Source organism: Bipolaris maydis (assembly GCF_028858645.1).
Source record: "Bipolaris maydis strain C4 unplaced genomic scaffold PSV08scaffold_5, whole genome shotgun sequence".
In the NCBI taxonomy this organism is placed as follows: Eukaryota; Fungi; Ascomycota; class Dothideomycetes; order Pleosporales; family Pleosporaceae; genus Bipolaris; species Bipolaris maydis.
The window spans coordinates 1,940,239-1,958,818 of NW_027093861.1; the positions used below are offsets into that span (position 1 = coordinate 1,940,239).

General features: G+C 51.5%; 7 protein-coding genes across 7 annotated transcripts; 5 read left to right on the forward strand and 2 right to left on the reverse strand.

Annotated features, from left to right (window-relative positions):
• Positions 1 to 88: 88 nt before the first annotated feature.
• PSV08DRAFT_361457 (uncharacterized protein) lies at positions 89 to 694 on the forward strand (the record flags this gene model as incomplete). Its single annotated transcript, XM_014226386.1, has 2 exons — positions 89 to 375; positions 438 to 694. 2 exons carry the CDS (start codon positions 89 to 91, stop codon positions 556 to 558), a joined length of 408 nt encoding a protein of 135 aa, XP_014081861.1. The 3' UTR covers positions 559 to 694.
• A 160-nt stretch (positions 695 to 854) lies between these two features.
• Positions 855 to 1,151, reverse strand: PSV08DRAFT_350528 (uncharacterized protein; the record flags this gene model as incomplete). Its single annotated transcript, XM_014226385.1, has 1 exon — positions 855 to 1,151. The coding sequence occupies one exon, from the start codon at positions 1,149 to 1,151 to the stop codon at positions 855 to 857; it is 297 nt and encodes a 98-aa protein (XP_014081860.1).
• A 608-nt stretch (positions 1,152 to 1,759) lies between these two features.
• On the reverse strand, positions 1,760 to 3,053 carry PSV08DRAFT_38064 (nucleotide hydrolase-domain-containing protein). The gene is made up of 4 exons (XM_014226384.2): positions 2,969 to 3,053; positions 2,667 to 2,918; positions 2,364 to 2,611; positions 1,760 to 2,312 (listed from the first exon to the last, which is right to left on the reverse strand). Exons 1-4 carry the CDS (start codon positions 3,007 to 3,009, stop codon positions 2,026 to 2,028), a joined length of 828 nt encoding a protein of 275 aa, XP_014081859.1. The 5' UTR covers positions 3,010 to 3,053; the 3' UTR covers positions 1,760 to 2,025.
• PSV08DRAFT_200663 (uncharacterized protein) lies at positions 3,046 to 4,893 on the forward strand (the record flags this gene model as incomplete). Its single annotated transcript, XM_014226383.2, has 5 exons — positions 3,046 to 3,085; positions 3,335 to 3,710; positions 3,773 to 4,066; positions 4,124 to 4,357; positions 4,407 to 4,893. 5 exons carry the CDS (start codon positions 3,046 to 3,048, stop codon positions 4,432 to 4,434), a joined length of 972 nt encoding a protein of 323 aa, XP_014081858.1. The 3' UTR covers positions 4,435 to 4,893.
• An 83-nt stretch (positions 4,894 to 4,976) lies between these two features.
• PSV08DRAFT_200667 (uncharacterized protein) lies at positions 4,977 to 9,055 on the forward strand (the record flags this gene model as incomplete). The annotated part of the gene is made up of 4 exons (XM_066092023.1): positions 4,977 to 5,091; positions 5,378 to 6,902; positions 6,957 to 7,162; positions 7,279 to 9,055. The coding sequence occupies 4 exons, from the start codon at positions 4,977 to 4,979 to the stop codon at positions 8,997 to 8,999; spliced, it is 3,567 nt and encodes a 1,188-aa protein (XP_065949365.1). The 3' UTR covers positions 9,000 to 9,055.
• Positions 9,056 to 11,389: 2,334 nt separating this feature from the next.
• On the forward strand, positions 11,390 to 13,294 carry PSV08DRAFT_290298 (uncharacterized protein). The gene has a single exon (XM_014226381.1). The coding sequence runs from the start codon at positions 11,663 to 11,665 to the stop codon at positions 12,899 to 12,901; it is 1,239 nt and encodes a 412-aa protein (XP_014081856.1). The 5' UTR covers positions 11,390 to 11,662; the 3' UTR covers positions 12,902 to 13,294.
• Positions 13,295 to 13,889: 595 nt separating this feature from the next.
• On the forward strand, positions 13,890 to 18,433 carry PSV08DRAFT_409142 (serine threonine protein phosphatase 2b catalytic subunit protein). The gene is made up of 9 exons (XM_014226380.2): positions 13,890 to 14,090; positions 14,194 to 14,525; positions 14,580 to 14,837; positions 14,885 to 15,245; positions 15,293 to 15,370; positions 15,421 to 15,889; positions 16,358 to 16,674; positions 16,731 to 16,866; positions 16,922 to 18,433. Exons 1-9 carry the CDS (start codon positions 13,940 to 13,942, stop codon positions 18,387 to 18,389), a joined length of 3,570 nt encoding a protein of 1,189 aa, XP_014081855.2. The 5' UTR covers positions 13,890 to 13,939; the 3' UTR covers positions 18,390 to 18,433.
• Positions 18,434 to 18,580: the final 147 nt, after the last annotated feature.

Genomic DNA, 18,580 nt, shown 5'->3' on the forward strand with positions numbered 1-18,580 from the left:
TTCCCCGCCCTGTCCCGTTTCTTCACCGCGAAGAACAGCCCTTTCAAATCTACCTACACGTATATACACTCTTTCAACCCTCAAAAAAATGCACTTCCTAAAACTCCTTCTCAGCACCCTTTTCGCCGCCGGCATGGCCGTGGCTTCTCCTGCCCCTATGCCCTTGGCCGAATCCTTCGAGCCACCCTGGCCGGCCACAGGCCCGCTTTCGGGATCGCTACCCAAGAACATGGCGAAAATCTGGGTCTTTGACGATATGAGGTGCGATGATAGCGGTGGGCGCACCTACATGGTGAATGTCATGCCGGGTCAGGATCGGTGCTTGGCGTTTACGAATGTGGGGTCGATTTTCTCGTGGTTCAAGTCGGATATTGGGTGAGTTTTTTAACTTGTGTTTATCTTTATCGAAGGGGGACGGGGCTAACAGTGATGCTTAGCAAATGCGAAGTCAGCGTGCACAGCGGAAGCGACTGCAAGGGTTGGAAGTGGACGACGCGCAACAAGGCGTGTAACTCTGGGCATTTCGCTTCGGTTCGAGTCAAGTGTCCCAAGGCGTAAAAGTGTATGGGCGATCCTCCAGCCTGCGAACGTGCGTAGGGGGGAGGACATCAGATTGGGAAAATTGATCAAGGAGGATCTGGCTTTTACTTTTACTTTTACATGACTTGATATCACAGTCTGTATCACACTTATTCCCCCATTAGAAATACCAGAAAACCACACATCTCACACACTCTCACTTTCACTTTCACTTTCCCTCCCTCCCCCCAAAACAAAAAAAACGCCTCTAACACAAAACCTTCAACCCCAATCCCCATCATCTCACCCTCCCTTCCGCAATCAACTCCTCCCTTTCAAGTATTCCACCCAGCATACTTGTAGCACCTCCAACACCGCTGATACTCATCTTTATACGGCAAGGCCAGATACCGTGCTTTAGCGCAGTCATAGCAGACGCTGTTATGGATGCGTTCCATGCACGAAGCGCACGCCATCTTCATGTGCAGGACGTCTGAGCGGCCGGCGCGGTAGCAAAAGTCGATGCAGCGCTGCTGCTCGCCGACGGGGCGGGTGTGGTAGTGTTGCTTGTCTTTGAAGAAGAAGTTGAGGGTGATGAAGAGGGTGAGGGCGAGGAGTTTGAGGAAGTGCATGGTTGGAGCGTGTTGAGGCTTGGTTGGGTTAGTTTGAGATGGGTCCAAGGTGGTGGGAGGGGGGTTACCGTGATGCGAGTGGGTGGAGTGGGCTTCGATGTTTTTTTATGGTATTGACAGCCTTCAATCCTTTGGTGGGGATGGAAGAGTGTTTTTCTGGTGCTTGAGTTTGGAGAAACTGGAGAGAAACACAAGGGGGAGTGAACGGGAATTCTTATAATACATTACGAAGTAGAGACTGGTAGGTATTCGAATCCGATTTGTGGACTGTAGCTGGGAACTGTGACGCAGGAAAGAGGGGAGATGTGACCTCGAGGATGTCATGAGATACGAAGTAAGGGTAGATAAATGCGGCACCAGAGAATCAATCGTTTACGGGGCTTGATGACGCTAGCAAGGGATACTCGAAGCTGTGAACTCTAGACTGTGAGCCCTGAAATTACCGGTGTAGGAAATTCAGAGTTCCCTTTTCTCGACTATGTTGAACTGAGATAGGGTTGGATAGGGTGTATCTTGGACAAAGACCCACTCCGTTCCATGGGAAGCACATCAATGACTTAGGTAACAGGGCTCAAAAAGTAATTGGCGCATTGTTTGACGTCTTCAAACTCATTTTGATCATCATTTACATTTCTCATTCACTTAATGAAGATGAAGTCCACATCAGTAGTGAACCCCGATCCAAATAATGCATTCTCTCCACCTTTTTCGGTTAGAGGCAACCCCTCTTCCATCTTTGAAAACTATCAACTCATTCGTCGGAGTCTGATTGTTGTGAAAACTCTGGTACTACCATGTGCGCTATCATAACGCCTAACACCAGGTATAAACAAGTGTGAAAGAAAGGGAGAGCTGAGAAGACGCTGGCAGACTTTTACGAGAGCGTGATGTCACTAGCAGTCCCATCTCCATTCTGCTCCATCTTCACGTCTTCACCATCTCCACCTGCCAGAACCTTGGTCTGTGGACGGTATCCCTCTGGCGGGCCTACACCAGGTGTGCATGCTGCGACATTGCCCTGCTCATCGACAAACTCGAAGTTGTATCGGGAGAGTAGGTGTGGAATAGCTGAGAGTTGGGGTCCGTAGCGAGCGGTGTTGTCGTACAGTTCGAACAAGGGGACGGCGAGGAGCTTCATATTCTTTGGGACGCTGAGAACCTCTGCACATGATTAGCAATCCAATCACTCCAACAAAGGTAGGCAAGACATACTGCTGCGGGGAAGCTGGATGAAGTAGAGCTTCTTGCACTCCTTCGGCCTGGTAACGTGGGCAGGGATGAAGGGGTACATGAAGGTCTCAAAGTTGGGGCGCCACCACTGCGCCAGTGTGTCTCCAACCACCCATTCATCGTTGACACCCTCTCCTGTGAACTGCGTGCCGACCGGTGCAAGGCGTTCGTTCAGCCTCGCCTTGAAACCCTCAATCTCGTCATCTTCAGCGCGGAGGTAATCGCCAGGACTGCCGTATTAGTTAGCATATTTAATGTGTGAAGAATGCCGCAGCAAATACTTACAGTTTAAAGAAGGCGTTTGCAATCTGCAGCATGAGAATATGGGGATGGTTGTGCTCGTGGCAGACCAATATGCCTTCGCAAGTTCGTCGCATGCCGTGTTCCGAGTAGTGCTCTTCGAGGCGCTTCAGCCGCGCAAGGACTGAGGGGTCCTCTTCTGGCTGGCCATCTTTTGTTCCGAAAGTATAATTGCTCAAAGGATACAGACGGATCGTCTTGGGCTGGTTTCCATTAAAGTCCTTGGGAATGACGGGGCTGTCTGTATTAGATGAATGCGGGTATCACATGATGAGGTGGAGACTCACGGGTATGAGCTTTGAGAAGCTTCCTTTACTATTGTTGACATTGTTGTTGTGGTGGTGGTAGAGTGTTGTTGCGATTGATGCAAGTCGCAGCTACTTCGCGACAGTCGAGCCGTCGCGGTGAGCTTGCAGGGATTCGGGCGTCTCGCTAGCACGTGATAGCGCCCCGGCTCTTTCCTTCCTCAGTCACTTTCAACTGCGCATCTCAAGTCTCCAAACTTGCGCAACTCTCTCACCGGGAAAAACAGTCGAACATCCTGATAGCTGTGCTTCGTTTCGATAGTTGAGGCATGTCGCGGTCTGCATTAATTACTGGAGGTAAAGCGAGCCTTGACAAGTCTCACGCTGCTGGCTGACCCCGAGACAAAGCCAGTGGTCTGCTCGGACGTCAAGTACAGCGAGAATTCCTCCTCGATGGCTGGGAGTCGGTTGGCACTGGTTTAAACCGCGTAACTGCACCCAATGTTGTCAAACTCGACATTCGAGACCAGGGAGAGATTGAAAAGGCACTAGACAACACCAAACCCCTTGTTGTGGTCCATTGTGCTGCAAATCGCTTTCCAGACTCATGCACTGCGAACCCTGAAGCAGCAAGAGCGCTCAATGTGGAGTCAAGTCGCGCCTTGGCCCAGGCAACTATAGCTCGAAACATATTCCTCATCTACATATCCACTGATTATGTCTTTCCGGGGCGTCCAGGTGAGGCCCCTTACAAGGTCGACGCCACCCCAAACCCGCCAAATGTGTAAGTCAATCTGGTTGTAGCCTTAATAGAGTTGTCAAAGTTACGCTGACGGTCATTAATAGCTATGGCCAGACCAAGCTAGAAGGTGAAAAAGCTGTTCTTGATGTTGCCACAATGGCCAATGCAAAAAACAAAGTCGTTGTCCTTCGAGTCCCTGTTCTCTATGGAGCCTGTGACGAGCCCAAGGAAAGCGCAGTCAACGTACTCATGTCGCAGCTATGGAACGCTCAGCAGATAGGCGAAGGCGAACCTAAGATCCAAGTCGATGACTACGCACTCCGATACCCTACCAACACTCAGGATGTCGGTAGAGTATGTCGTGACATAGCAAAGCTGTATCTAAATCCCGCCAACGCGTAAGTAGTGAAAATTTCACATACAGTCACCAAGTCATTGCTGACAACCTTAACCAGAACCCGTGAACTTCCCAGTATCCTCCACTTCAGCTCAGAAGACCAGATGACCAAATGGCAAATCTGCCAGACTTTTGCCGACATCATGGGATTACCGCTCGACAACATGGTGTCTTTCAAGCCTGAGGAAGAACCGAAAGACGGTACCATTCGGCCCTACGACTGCCATCTAGATACAAGTGTCCTCCGGGATCTGGGCATCGACGTCTCGACCGTGAACTTTAGGACGTGGTGGTAAGGTTGTATAAAAGCCTTGTACTCGAAACGGCTAACCATATTGCAGGAGACGCGAAGTCGGGGCATTCCACTAACACAGCAAGCTTCGTCTCAGTTACAACAACTGCACTTTACATTGATATCTCGATAAACTGCTCATCAGATATATTCTAAGATCCCGTATACATCAATCCCGTGTACTATCGCAAGGCTGTCTGCCTCAAATGCCAAGGCCACAGACAACACCGGGGATCGTCACACCCGTTGCCAGCAAAGCCACCCGCACCTGCATAGTTACTTGAAAAAGGAAAGCATGTATCCACTTGCCGTTGCGTTGCTGCAATCGTATTGGACAGTGGACAGATAACGTTAATTGCTGTGTTCCCAGCGGTATCGTTCTAGGCTACATGAGGAACGTTGTCGCTAAACCATTGGTCCACATGCTTTACTGCGCCGCAGTAGACGCCTCGAGATTTGGGGGCGCTTATGCTGCGATGAGCTGCGAATAAGTACCTATCGTGTCAACATGTAGAATGTATCAATTCAACTCCCGGGATCTTGTTGTACGATTTCTCTGTTGTGTTTTTTTCCTTGCATTGGTCGTTGCTGTTTTTTTCTCGTTTTTTTCCTTTTCATCATGGATGTTAGTGCTACATCCGTGGCGCAACTAAGCGTCGCCGACACTACTACTCGACCAAAGAAATCGGGTGCTTTGGTATCAATATTTTCAAGAGGCAGTTCAGAAGATCAGTGTACGTCGTTATTCACTATCTATAGCATCAAGAGCAGGTATTAACAAAAGCACAGCGCTCAAACGATGGAAACCAGCTGCACTCCGCGCACCAGTACTCATCCTAACCATACTAATATGCTGGTCTTTAATCGCCGTAGTCCAAATACTACTGACCCGGAGTCAGCAAAACCAAGGCATAATCTTCGCACCGAGAATCAGCGATTTACCCTTGAGCCGGACATTTCTATACTTGTACTTTCCAACTATCGTCGCTGTAATATTCAGCATGTACTGGGCCTGGATAGACCTGGAGACCAAACGCATGGAGCCGTACTACCAGCTCAGTAAGGAAAACGGTGCGCTGGGCAAAGACTCGATACTGCTCAAGTACCCTTTCGACTTCTTGCCCTTGGTCCCAATCAAAGCGGCTAGAGACAGGCATTGGCCTGTTTTCTGGGCTTCCTTCGCAGTTGTTCTGGTGGCCTGGGGATTAGTGCCTACGCAAGCTGGTATCTTCTCTACACGATCGATTACACGCAATGTCACCATGCCGTTTGACCGCTCAACGGCGTTTGTACCTGCTAGCGATCAGGCGTCGACGCTGACGCTGCGCTTTGCTCAGTCGGCATATGACATTGCGGTGTTGAATGAGACGCTTACTCAGTATATGAGCCGGAATTATACGCTCGCTCCGTTCCGACCTACATCTGCTTCGAAACCCGATAATAAAACTGTGCCGTATGGGAATTGGACGGCGCCGACGACAATGTATAGTTTGGATTTATACTGCGAGCCTGCCGTTATGAGCACTGAGCCGCTTAGTACTGGTGTCATTGCCAACAGCTCTAATGGATGTTCTTTCAACCTGGGCCTAACTGGAAACCTTACCGAAGGCTTGAACAAGGTATATGGTGATAACACCGTATTGCGTAACAAAGAGTTTACGGCCATGTTTGTGGGTTATTGGAATCCCTTTGGCTTTGCTGATTACTCTCTGGATCAATACTGTCCGGAGACGAGTAACAGCACTTTCTATGCAGCAATACAGCGCAACAAAGCCAAGAGTACGGATCCAGCTCAGAATGTCACAGCGATTTACTGTTGGCCGACTTACTATCAACAAGATGTAATCGCAACTGTGGATGCGGTCACGTTAGTGCCATCAAAGGTCGATCCTACCGGCGAGAAAAGGCCTCTACAGGATGGTATCTTCAACACCACCCTCTTGGAAGAGCTGATGGACAGCATCTCGATTGCGCAAGAAGTAAGAGGCGATCTACTACCAACCAAGGCCATGCCTGAATACTTCGATCCTATTGCACGAACGAACTTAAGTTTGAGTACTGGTCCCAATGGTGCTGGATTGGTACAGCCAATGGTGGGTCTAGCACTGAGCGTCAGCAATCGCCCTTTAGAAGAATACCTAGACTGGAAAGTTTTGGCCAAATCTTACGCCGATGGCTATAGACTGCTTTTTGCGCGAGCAATGAGGGAAGTATTGAACCAAGATTTTCGCTCCGTCGAAACCGTTACCGGACGAGTGGTAGACAACACGGAAGCTGTTGTGCTTGAACCAGTGTTTGTATACATTGTGGAGGGGTTTCTTGGTGTACTATCGCTGGCGACGATAGCGTTACTATATCTCTCAATGACCCGCAAAAAGCCTCTTCGCTCGAATCCTAGTACTATCGCTGCAATCATGTCCATGGTTGCTGACAACGAGCCGCTACTGGCCGATATAGAAGGACTGGACTGTTGTAAGGCAGAAGAGATCGAAGAGCACGTGGGCCAAAAGCGATACAAGCTTGTTGATGATGGGACCTCTGCCGGGTAAGTTTTGAGCAGGATGAGAAGACAGGAAATTTGTGCTAAAATCATAGACAGTATCGTCGAGCTTGGTCGTTCACCTGAACTTCTCAATGGCAACAATCAATGGCCGCTTCCAACACAGCCACGTAATACACTGACCGACATCGCGAAGCCCGTCAGACCTACAGAATTCAGTTTCTGGGTAGCTGGTCTGCTCGTCACTACCTTTTTAGCATTAAGCATTTTCCTCGCTATAATATTTGCCAAGGCTCGATTGCAAGGTAGGATTTATTGTCGCTCAACCGGAAGTATATGGAATCGCTGACCGAAGCAGGCCTGCCCCTCCCTTCATCCAACACGATTGTACAGAATTTGTTGGAGAACTACATACCTACAGCCATAGCCACGCTCATCGAACCAGTATGGCTTTTGTTCAACCGCTTGCTCTGCATGCTACAGCCGATCGAAGAACTCCAAGGCTGCAACGCGCGTGCGAAAAGGTCGATCGATCTTGACTACAGCTCTCTTCCACCACAGCTAGTCGTCTTCAAGGCCTTTAAATCAAAACACTTCGTCCTCGCCGCAGTGTGTACAATGGCATTGTTAGCCAATCTGCTAGCCGTCAGTCTTGCTGGCCTCTTCAACCAAAGCACTATCGATATGAAACATGTCATTTCTACAACTCGCCCGCTTGATTTCAAATTCGTACCAATCAATGGCTCGATTGGTCCTTTGGATGGTCGAAATTTCGGCGATTTGCAAGCATCTGGTGCTTATCAGGGAGGTAACGGAGAAGATCAGTTCTACGTTGCAGACTCGCACGTCAGAGAAGGCACAGCGTTACCTCCGTGGATTGATGAGACGATGTTTTATTTGCCATTCATACCAGAAGGTGAGCAGTCACCAAAAGACAAAGTGGAAGCAAAAACTAGAGCTATTGGCGCAAAGCTCGAATGCCAGAATCTAGACTTTAATGAGCAGTTCCAAGCTGGTCTAGTCAGCGATCCAACTATGAGTGGGGTTGTTTCGCCATCGATAAATATCACAGTCACTTCTTCTACCGGAAAACCTGTCCGGTGTACCAAGGTGGGCCAACACATGCGCCAGGGCCCAATTTCATCCACGCCAGGCAGCTGCGTTACCGGACAAAGTGCAGCTGAGCTTGTGGCCATTTTGGACCCCTCTGCAAATGCGTCCCAAGCCGATACAGACGTGTGCATGGGGTCAATTGTCATGGGATGGCTTCGAGACCGCGACGGCTCTTGTGGAGAAGTGAAGCCAATGGTGCTGAACAAGCAAAACGCAGCTTTCGTTCATTGTCGACCAAAACTAATGACAGGATTCGCAACTGTTCGAGTCGATACCAGTGGTCGACTACAGCAGAAGGTACAAAATCTGACAGTAGATGATCACGTTCCGATGGAAACCTTCAGCAATGACCCTGTCAATCTCATTGGCCAGTCGAACAGATACATCTTCAAGACCATCAGTGCCGGATGGCACAATGACAGCTTCGCCGACGACTTCATCAATTACTTCATCAGCCATTCAGCCAATAGTAGCCGGTTAGTCGATCCCAGGCAAGGCCCACCCACATTTGGGGACATAGAGGGTCCCTTGAACAAAGCGTATTCCCTTCTATTTGCAATCTGGATGGAGACCAATAAAGACAAGTTGTTGATGCCCAGCCCAAGCCAGAACACACTGGCACCAGAAGGCTGGCGCATAGAGCCGGAAACGCGCCTCTTCGTCTCGATGCCAATGTTTGTCATTTCCGAGGTCATTTTGTGTATTTACGTTATTGTTGCAGTCATGGTGTACATGCGTCGACCTGGTCGATATCTCGCACGGTTACCTACATCGATCGCTTCTTTGATTGCCTTGTTCGCCGCTAGTGCAGCTGTTCAAGACATGCGAGGGACGTCGTACTTGGATAAAAGGGGCCGAGCTCGACACCTCGAGGAAGTGGACGCGAGGTACGGATATGGGAGTTTTATTGGTGGTGGTGACGGGAGAGTTCATATCGGCATTGAGAAAACACCGTTTGTGAGAGTCAGGTCGAAAGCCACTTGGTTTGATAAAAATGTTGCTTCTTGGCGACGGGGCTCAACCAGTTGATGCTTAATTTAGAGGCCTGAATTGATCAGCAAAATAAGCCAGATTTCATCTTGTTTGTATTTCTTTTCCTGTGTTCAACATCTTCCGTGTTTTTGAAACACTACTATGCTGACGTAGCCATGCTTTTGTGTGCAGTGTTTCTAAAGTATCAGTCCCGAGCGCCTGGGGAAACTGGGGCTAAACGGAGAACTCTTTCCGCACCAATGGAAATTACTCGAAGCAGTCTTGAGAATAGCACCATTGACTAGTCACTGACCTCGTCTAAAGGGGCTGAGAAGGAGCATGCACACTGATGTCCACAAGTCGGATGCGGGACATGTACTAATGTGCTAAATCTTCAAACAAGTTGTAGCTAAGTATGCTGTTCGATACGGGGTAAAAGCTAAGAGCGGATGTTTGCACACATTGAGACGATGAGCGGCAATGCCAATTTCCGTGGAAGATCACATTCCGGGGCGATGTGACAAGGCCAACGGCAGCGGAAGTGCAACATTGCCGAAAGGCCAAAGGGAAGTAAAGTGGCGCCTTGAAAAGTCTGAATCAGCAGTGAACTTGCAGTGTTTTCACAGTAGTGAAGATAGCTGCCATTTGCCGAAGTTTGCCTACCGGAGGCCTCGGCCACTTCAGGTTATATCCCTGTGTTGATTCTGACGAGCTTCTGGAATCCCGTCAAACCTACCAAAGGGGGTAGTGGAATGCTTAGCTGTTGTGCTTGAAAGCTTTTGTCTACTCCTGCATGCTGTAGGTCAAGACTAAGAATGCGGCTGGTTGTCGTTCGGTGGCTATGACCCAACAAACGCCTGTCGAAGGGATGGGAGGGCGACTAATGGCGTGGGAAGGTTCTGGTGGATAGTGCGGTGGCCATGGCTCTAGTCGAGGTTCTAAGCTTTGTTGGCATCGTCATTGTCGTCGTCGTCTTTGGTGATGTCGGCTATGGGTCGATTGGCCAGTGGGCGTTGTTCGCGGAGCATCCGAAACCAAGCTTCATAGGCCACGTCTAGTCCCCACTGATCAACTTGGGGAGACAGGCAATGTGTAATTGTTTGCTAGTCATTCCCGTGCGAGTTCCTTGGGCGCGAGCGATATAGTGAAACGAGCTGTAGTTGATGAATGCCCAATCATGGGCAGGGAGGGGCGACGATTGGCAGGCGATGGCACACCTTTCTAGAGCAAGCAGGTGACGAGTGGCGGGCAGCGAGAGAAGCGAGGCCATAGGGTCGCGGCCGCCGGGCCACATGACCCAGGCTACCACGAGGTTACAGCCCAGTGGCCAGCGGCCAGCGGCCACAGCCACACAGCCGGTACTCAGATCGCAATCCTTGCGCTCGCCTATGCCGACGTCAGGCAAGTGGACACGATGTGGCGCAGCTGTGCTCGCACGAAGGCCGTGTCAGTCGCATTTCGCCGACAGACCAGATTAGCAACCTACTCACTGCGTACCTTGCACAGATCTCCACGCCGTTGCCGCTGCCAACAGTCACGGCATAGGAGGCTTAGCTGTGGCGAGCCAAAAAAAGACCCTGGCGCATGACGGGGTATACCAGGGATGTTATGCATGAAGTTTGTATGTCATTGATGGGGTCTGTTGGCGGGCGAGGCCTGCAATCAAAGGGAAAAGGTCGTCGTGGTGCCATGGCAGGCACCGTGGCTGGACGCAAGCAGGCTTGTTTGCGCCCATGGTACACTCACACACACACGCACACACATAGGCGGTTATGAGACGGTGACTAGCGACAGGGAGCCGCCAGTGTGCTACGTGGTTTGCTGGCGGACAGGCAAAGTGTGGGAGAAGAGCGGTCGTGGAGATGAGGCAGTGGACCAATGAGGGGGGCAAGAGCAGGCCTCACAGAGGGTGGATGTCGTTTCAGATTTGGCTAGTGATCGCCGGGCGACGCTAAGGCTAGCTCTGGCGTTATCGATAGGCCACGAATCCTACACGCCCCTGCATAACTTGCAAACCGCAGGTACTGACCTCAAACCTGACCGTGGCCCCCCTGACTAGAGGACAGCACCAACATCTGCCCCTCTGAGCCATACTCCGCTCTTTTTGTTTCAAGGACAATGGCCTTGTTATCACCGCAGAGCCAATCGCGTCGGGTTGGTGCCTGTCACTGGTTGCCGACACTGATGGTTACACCACCTTTCCAGCGCCCACACCCCTCCCGCTAAACCACAGGGGGACACTAACCGAACAGCCATGCTCTTCGTTGCAACAGCCACCCTGCTCCATCGAGTAGCCTATGCTTTTTCACGATGATCCGCCGGCATAGTGCCACCCAGCTGCTAGTGCTGTCGTATGGGACCCTCCTCGGCCGCCACCGCCTGAGGCTAGCGGTGCCCCCATACGACATGATAGTTATATAATAACCCAGGAGCGTTTCGTCTCAACTGTCCTCTCACAAGCAGCTACTACAGCAAACACCAAGACTTCTCTTTCTCCCTTTTGCTTCTTGTTCATCCTGCCTGTGGCAGATCACATTCTTTACAATCACTGCGCGCTGCTGAAGAACCAGATTCGACAATCTACCGCTCTTCTTCATATCAAACTCGCTTCGCTCAGCACATTTCAGATAACCAGAAACCCATTCGTTCCATCGCTCAGCTGGTCTAGCGATTTCCAACAAAGAATAGCCTTTTCTCACACCATTCTTTCAAACATCAACATGTTCTCCAAAGCTACCCTTCTCATGGCGCTTGCCGCCAGCGCCTCCGCCCACATGAGGATGGACAACCCAAAGCCTTTCGCCTTCGACACCCTCAACAGCTCCCCCTTGGCACCAGCCGACTTTCCTTGCAAGCAACGTCCTGGCATGTACGATATCACCGAGATGAACCAGTGGAACGCCGGTGAGACTCAGGTGGTTTCTTTCCTGGGCTCCGCTGTCCACGGCGGTGGTTCGTGCCAGTTTTCCATCACAACCGATCAAGAACCATCTCTTTCTTCTCAATGGAAGGTCATTGAGAGCGTTGTTGGTGGTTGCCCATCCAACGTCAGCGGCAACCTGCCAGATAACCCAGATGGCATTGGGGCGGCCACCTTCCCAGTCAAGATGCCAGAAGACATCCCCGATGGCCGTTACACTTTCGCATGGACTTGGCTCAACAAGGTCGGAAACCGCGAGTTCTACATGAACTGTGCTCCCATTCAGGTCGGAAATGGCGCTAGCAAGGCTTCCACTGCCAGTGCTTCTCAGGCTCTCTCGTCTCTACCAGACATGTTCGTTGCCAACTTACCCCCAACCGAGTGCAGCACTGCGGAAGACCAAGACTTTGTCTACCCAGACCCAGGCAAGAACCTCGTCGAGGGCAACGGCGCTGCACTGGGCCACACCCTGACCGGTTCTGGATGTGCTAAGATGAACAAGATGGGTGCTGGTAACGGCGAGATTGGAACCCCCACTGAGCCTGAGGCGTCTCAACCTGCAGGAAACGAGACCCCTGCTGCCAGCTCCCCTGCTGCCAGCTCCCCTGCTGCCAGTTCTCCATTGGCTTCCATTCCTGCCAACAACGGTGGTATCTTCGCTCCTGGTGCCTCTCCAGCTCCTACGCCCACGTCCATTCCCATCGTCTCCAACCCTCAACAACCTGCCCAAACCGCTCAGCCACCCACCCAAACCGCTCCCCAGGCGCCTGCCCTCAGCTCTGCCCCAGAGACTCCCGAAAACGGCACAAACACACCCTCTGGCAATGCTGACTGCACTCCCTGCGACAACGATGGTGCAGTCGTCTGCATTGGCACCAGCCAGTTCGGTCTCTGCAACCACGGATGTGCGGTTGCTCAGCCCCTGGCAAACGGCATGTCTTGCACTGGTGGCGCTGTCGTTGCCTCGGTCAAGAAGCGATCTCTCCACTTCCCTCGCGCTCATCTTCACCGCCGCCACGGAGCCTCTCACCTCATCTAAGCGTCACGGCTCATGCGCCTATCAGGCGCGCAAGACGTTCCTATATACCCAATTCAGCCGTTGGCTACGAAACGCATCTTTTGGAGTTGGGAAATACGGACAGGGACATGTACGGCATGGTATGGATTGGGAGGGCTTTTGGGTCTTGGTGTTCATATCTCCAGTCACATGCAGCAGACACCACTTGGGTCTTGCTCGTGACATTTCTTCTTCTTTGTGGTCTACTTTTTTTTACGTTCTTTCTTTCATGCTCAGCTCTTGACCCGGCTGACATGCCTTGTTTTTTTTTTCTTTATCGACGAAAGAGAAGTCTTGTGCTAGGTCTCGTGACTACGAGCGCTGCATACACACTATCTGTTGTACAACACTCAATGATAACGCTCATTTTTACTCAAACCCCATTCTCTTCATTTGTGACTGTGATGCTGAGTCTACTGTGCCTGTTTCGTTGGTGTTTCGTCGGAAACTTAACAGTTGTGAGTAAGAAGCAAGGGTGGATGCGAAGCGTTCCTTGTCAGGCCAGGCAGGATCTAATGTAACTGCCTGATGTGACAGACTTGTCTGGCTGGAGCGGAGTATCACATTCCGCCATGCTGCCTTACTCGCGAGGCGTGCATTGCTGCATCTCCTATTCTTTGGTACTACACATCTGCTTGCTACAAGCAAAACCTCGAGCCTATTCACCGGATTATGACGTTAGTCGGCTGCTGATTGGCCCTCCCCTCAGTGAACAGACAGCCCAACCTGACTTGCCCTCTGCATTTCCACCCTCGACCCTACCAAAGCCCCTCGCCACATCGCACACACGAGAGCACGCGACGAGACAAAGTGCGACGCCCTGAACAGATACGGCCGTTTGAGGGATTATCTCGTGGTGTCGGCCCAAGGTGTTAGGAGGAGCGAGTCTCGGCCTTCGTTTCGCACGTTGCCGCCACTTGAGCTTAGGAGGTCATTGCGCTCGCCCCACTACCTCGTTACCCTCACCTCCACCGTCTCCTGGCGCTCACCCTCTACGGCGTACAGCACAGACCGCCCAACATGGAAAACCAGCAAGATGTCGACCAGACAAAGTACATCGACAATGCCATCCGCGCCGTGCGGGAGAAGAAGCCTCTTCCCGAGATTGACTTTACCCTCCATACCATGGAAGATGGCAGCCAAGTAAGCACTCAGGAACGTGTCTGCAAAGGTATGCCCGTTTCACAGCTTTTGCCTAGCTTGTGTGCCTGTTTCTGTCATTTCTGCTGCACGAAACAGCCCGAATAATGTGCTAACGGCGTTGTGCCTACCAGACGTGCAAGCACCCGCCTTCCACCCGCCCACCGACGAGCAATTCTTCTCACCGCAAGATCGCACCAAGCCCAATATCCAGTTCCTCAAGCAGCACTTTTACCGTGAAGGTCGCTTGACCGAACAGCAGGCGCTATGGATTATAAAGAAGGGCACAGAGATTCTAAAGTCGGAGCCCAACATGTTGGAAATGGACGCTCCCATCACTGTCTGTGGTGATGTCCACGGCCAATACTACGATCTCATGAAGCTCTTCGAGGTCGGTGGTGACCCAGCGGAGACGCGCTACTTGTTCTTGGGCGACTACGTTGATCGTGGATACTTCAGTATAGAGGTGAGACAGCCACAACTGCGAGGCTTGCCACGTGCAATTCGCTGACAAGCACAGTGTGTCCTATACCTATGGTCCCTCAAGATTTGGTACCCCAACACCCTTTGGCTCCTCCGAGGAAATCACGAGTGCCGTCACTTGACCGATTACTTCACCTTTAAGCTCGAATGCAAGCACAAGTACTCCGAAGCCGTATACGAAGCATGCATGGACTCTTTCTGCGCATTGCCTTTGGCCGCAGTCATGAACAAGCAGTTTTTGTGTATACACGGTGGATTGAGCCCTGAACTTCACACCTTGGACGACCTGAAGAGCGTATGTGTTACTTTCAACGCCTCTAGCGCCGTAGCTGACTGTCATAGATTGACCGCTTCCGGGAGCCGCCAACGCATGGTCTCATGTGCGATATTTTGTGGGCTGACCCACTCGAGGAATTTGGCCAAGAGAAGACCAACGACTTCTTTGTTCACAACCACGTTCGTGGATGTTCATACTTCTTCTCGTACCCTGCGGCATGCGCTTTCCTCGAGAAGAACAACCTTTTGTCTATTATCCGTGCACACGAGGCCCAGGATGCTGGTTACCGAATGTACAGGAAGACACGGACGACTGGTTTCCCCAGTGTCATGACAATCTTCAGCGCACCCAACTACCTGGATGTGTACAACAACAAAGCCGCCGTGCTCAAGTATGAGAACAATGTCATGAACATTCGGCAATTTAGTAGGTTCATTTTACTCAGTAGAGGGCGATAAGACTAACACTCCCAGACTGCACACCTCACCCGTACTGGTTGCCCAATTTCATGGACGTCTTCACATGGTCATTGCCATTCGTTGGAGAGAAGAGTATGTGCAGCAGATCGAATTTTTGATTATCTATACTAACACTTTTTTAGTCACTGACATGCTTATTGCCATCTTGAACACTTGCTCCAAGGAGGAACTCGAGGAGGAGACACCCAGCTCGCTGGCTTCTGGACCATCTTCGCCTCCTCTTTCGAGTCTGGACCCCGATTCGACCGAATTCAAGCGCCGTGCCATCAAGAACAAGATTCTGGCCATTGGTCGCCTCTCTCGCGTATTCCAAGTGTTGCGCGAGGAGTCTGAGCGTGTTACAGAGCTGAAGACAGCTTCAGGCGGCCGACTCCCAGCTGGTACTCTGATGCTTGGCGCAGAAGGAATTAAGCAAGCAATTCACAGCTTTGAGGATGCACGCAAGGTCGATCTGCAGAACGAGAGACTGCCACCAAGCCACGAAGAAGTACGGAAATCCCAAGAGGTCAGCCGAGAGCAAGCTCTTGAGAAGGCGACCAAGGAGGCCGAAAATGACCAGGGCCTGGCGACTGTGGCAAGGCGCATCAGCATGTAAGTATTGCTAGATGGTGGTGCAACATTGTACGGTGACTAATTTGTACAGGTCATCTGGATCCAGTCGCAACCGAAAGAGCTAGGCGCGATTTACGCGTTCGCGATCGGAGAGCGAAGCCGAGAGACGAGTCATGACATAACATGCTGTTTTGGTTGTTGATTTCGGTATTGGCGGGCTACCAAATGTCATCAGTATACCATTCAGGCGTAGATAACGTTAAAGGCGCCACCCTACAATGGGTGGTAATAATTTGCTGGCCGACTGCTGCGGCTTCATTGAGCCGACTCCTCGTTGAAACACAGTCAATTCACGTGCCTAATGTAACAGTGATTTTGTTGTATGATGTGGTGAGGGTGGATGAGATGGATGGTGATGGCTAGCGCACGTGCGCGGGCCGAAGCTAGCTTTGCCGACCTACGTCAATTGCAGTATTGCAGAGGATGATAGTAATGCTCAACTTCAAGCCCGATGCCTCCATGGGTGGCCTCAGTGCCGCGACTGACCATCTTTCGCAAGACAGGGTCGATTGATCGGATTCCGCTTGCGCTCCGCTGTCGTAATGTCCCAAAGTCGCCATGTGCAAGCCTCCGCGCCCGCTCCGCATCGACGCATGTCTCGCCGACTGCGATAAATCTGCGCCCCAACGTCCCGCCACGCAACCAGGAGCTATACGACGCCCTATCCGCTCTCAGTGGAGCTGCAGAGACACACGTCAACATTAGTAGATTACAGCTGGCATTGCGGGGCCTGGCCGCCCAAGATGCAGTCACAAGAGTCGCTGGTACGGTGCACACGCAATTGAGTGCGAGCGGCGTAGGCGCTGACAGTGGCACACAGTCCTTGGCCTGAATAGCCAATTAAGCGCACAGCAATTGGCACGGCTGTTGCTTGCTGACCCATTGGCCGCCGAAGGGCAATGGGAAAAGGAGCTGGCCAAGGCAGGCGTCGGCAGTGAGAATGCTGTGTTGCTAAAGTGGGTGCCCTCAGGTCGCTGCAATGAGGGCGCAACCGCTGACATATCTGCACAGGTACGGCACCGACCCCGACGACGTTACGCCATCACCACTGTATAGAGTTCTCGCCGTTCCGTCGCGCGTTCTCCAATCGCACAATATAGAGGTCCTTGTTTCGACGGTAAACGTCAATGTCGACAAATCCGTCCCTCACGTGTCAACAGAGAGCTCCATCGAGTCGTTACTGGTCCCCAAACTCCAGGCTACTTCTGCCAGAGGATTGCCTGTCCCATATCCGGTGCACAAGACGTTAATATTAGGAGTGGGACTCGACAGTGCTATATCCTATGGAAGATTTTCCGCCGACGGTCTTGATGAGATGCAGGATATGGTGAAGTTGGCTATTGATTTGCCAGTGCCATCGTCCGATTCAAGTTCAGATCCTAACACTGAAACTGCCGCTATCAACATTGCAGTTGGGGCCAAAGGACTCGACAGCTTCCGAGAGTCTATCAAAAATGCAACTGTCTACGAGCGAGCTTGGTTCCAAAGTGGTCTGCCAACACTATCTCAATGGCTGGTTCGGGATCTCCAACCATCCAATGGCATTAAGCCTCCACTGAGGACGCTCATCGTTTCTGTTGCAGACGGTGTAGAAGCAAGTGTTGCGAAAGCAGACGCCGCTCAGCTGCAGAAACTTGCAACTGTCCAAACTGACGACGAGGTCACTGCATCCATTCTTGGCCATCTCGAGACTTGGGCTGAGAAGTCACACGCCGAGCTCCGCGACCAGCTCGACGAAGCTTTTGTAGCAAAGAACTGGCACAAGCTGGCCTGGTGGAAGTTGCTTTGGCGTGTCGACGACGTCACAATGATCAGCTCAGAGATTCTGGAACGACGTTGGCTTGTCTCTGCCGAGAAAAACAGTGTCTATCTTGCTGGTCGCATGAATCAAGCCGGCTTTCCTGACGAGATTCAACGTCCTATTGCATCCAGCATACCCGAGGCCACAACTCAAGACACGGCGCCTACAGCAGAAAACCAACGAATGGACCTCTCGACCAACGTTCGCAAACCCATGCCTTGGCACGAGCAAATATCCAACGCCCGCACCGAACTCATCAACGACACCGTTCCTCCCCTGCAAGCCCTTGCCCAACGCCTCCTCCTGCAAACCTTTAGCACAACCTCCATCTCCTCGGCCGCATCCGCCCTCCTCTACGTCTCCATGTCTTCCTTCTCCGTCTTTGAAGCCTCGGCCGTTGCAGCCCTCGGCCTCACCTTTTCGCTGCGCCGCATGCAGAAGTTATGGGAGGGCGCCCGTGAGACGTGGCAAGCTACCGTCAGGGAAGAAGGCAGACGGACGCTCAAGAGCACGGAAGAAGGCGTGAGGTTCGTTATTGAGAATGCGGAGAAGAAGGAGGTGGTTGAGGAGGAAGATGTGCGGGAGAGGAGGGCCGCGAGGGAGGCGGTGAGGAGGGTGCGTGAGGTGTTGGAGAAGATGGGTGGCGGGGTGGACAAGGGAAAGGGAGAGGGTGTATGATAGTTGTAACATAGAATTCATATGCTTGAACTGCTCGTATGATGTTATTGATACGTTCTTTTTTTTCGTGTGGTGATATATATATATATATATATATATATATATGCAGTATCTGGCTCAAAACTTGATGAAATGCAGTGCAGTGTTGTGGACAGTAGATGAATGTACTTAACGTGCTGGTGTTGAGTAGA

Bases quoted from the DNA above. Each gene is read 5' to 3' on its own strand.
- PSV08DRAFT_409142 (XM_014226380.2), top strand. From the start codon at position 13,940: ATGGAAAACCAGCAAGATGTCGACCAGACAAAGTACATCGACAATGCC. The intron at 14,091-14,193 runs GTATGCCCGTTT...TGTGCCTACCAG, and splicing joins TCAGGAACGTGTCTGCAAAG to ACGTGCAAGCACCCGCCTTC. The intron at 14,526-14,579 runs GTGAGACAGCCA...TGACAAGCACAG, and splicing joins GTGGATACTTCAGTATAGAG to TGTGTCCTATACCTATGGTC.
- PSV08DRAFT_38064 (XM_014226384.2), bottom strand. From the start codon at position 3,009: ATGTCAACAATAGTAAAGGAAGCTTCTCAAAGCTCATACCC. The intron at 2,612-2,666 runs GTAAGTATTTGC...CTAATACGGCAG, and splicing joins GCAAACGCCTTCTTTAAACT to TCCTGGCGATTACCTCCGCG. The intron at 2,313-2,363 runs GTATGTCTTGCC...AATCATGTGCAG, and splicing joins CATCCAGCTTCCCCGCAGCA to AGGTTCTCAGCGTCCCAAAG.
- PSV08DRAFT_290298 (XM_014226381.1), top strand. From the start codon at position 11,663: ATGTTCTCCAAAGCTACCCTTCTCATGGCGCTTGCCGCCAGCGCCTCC.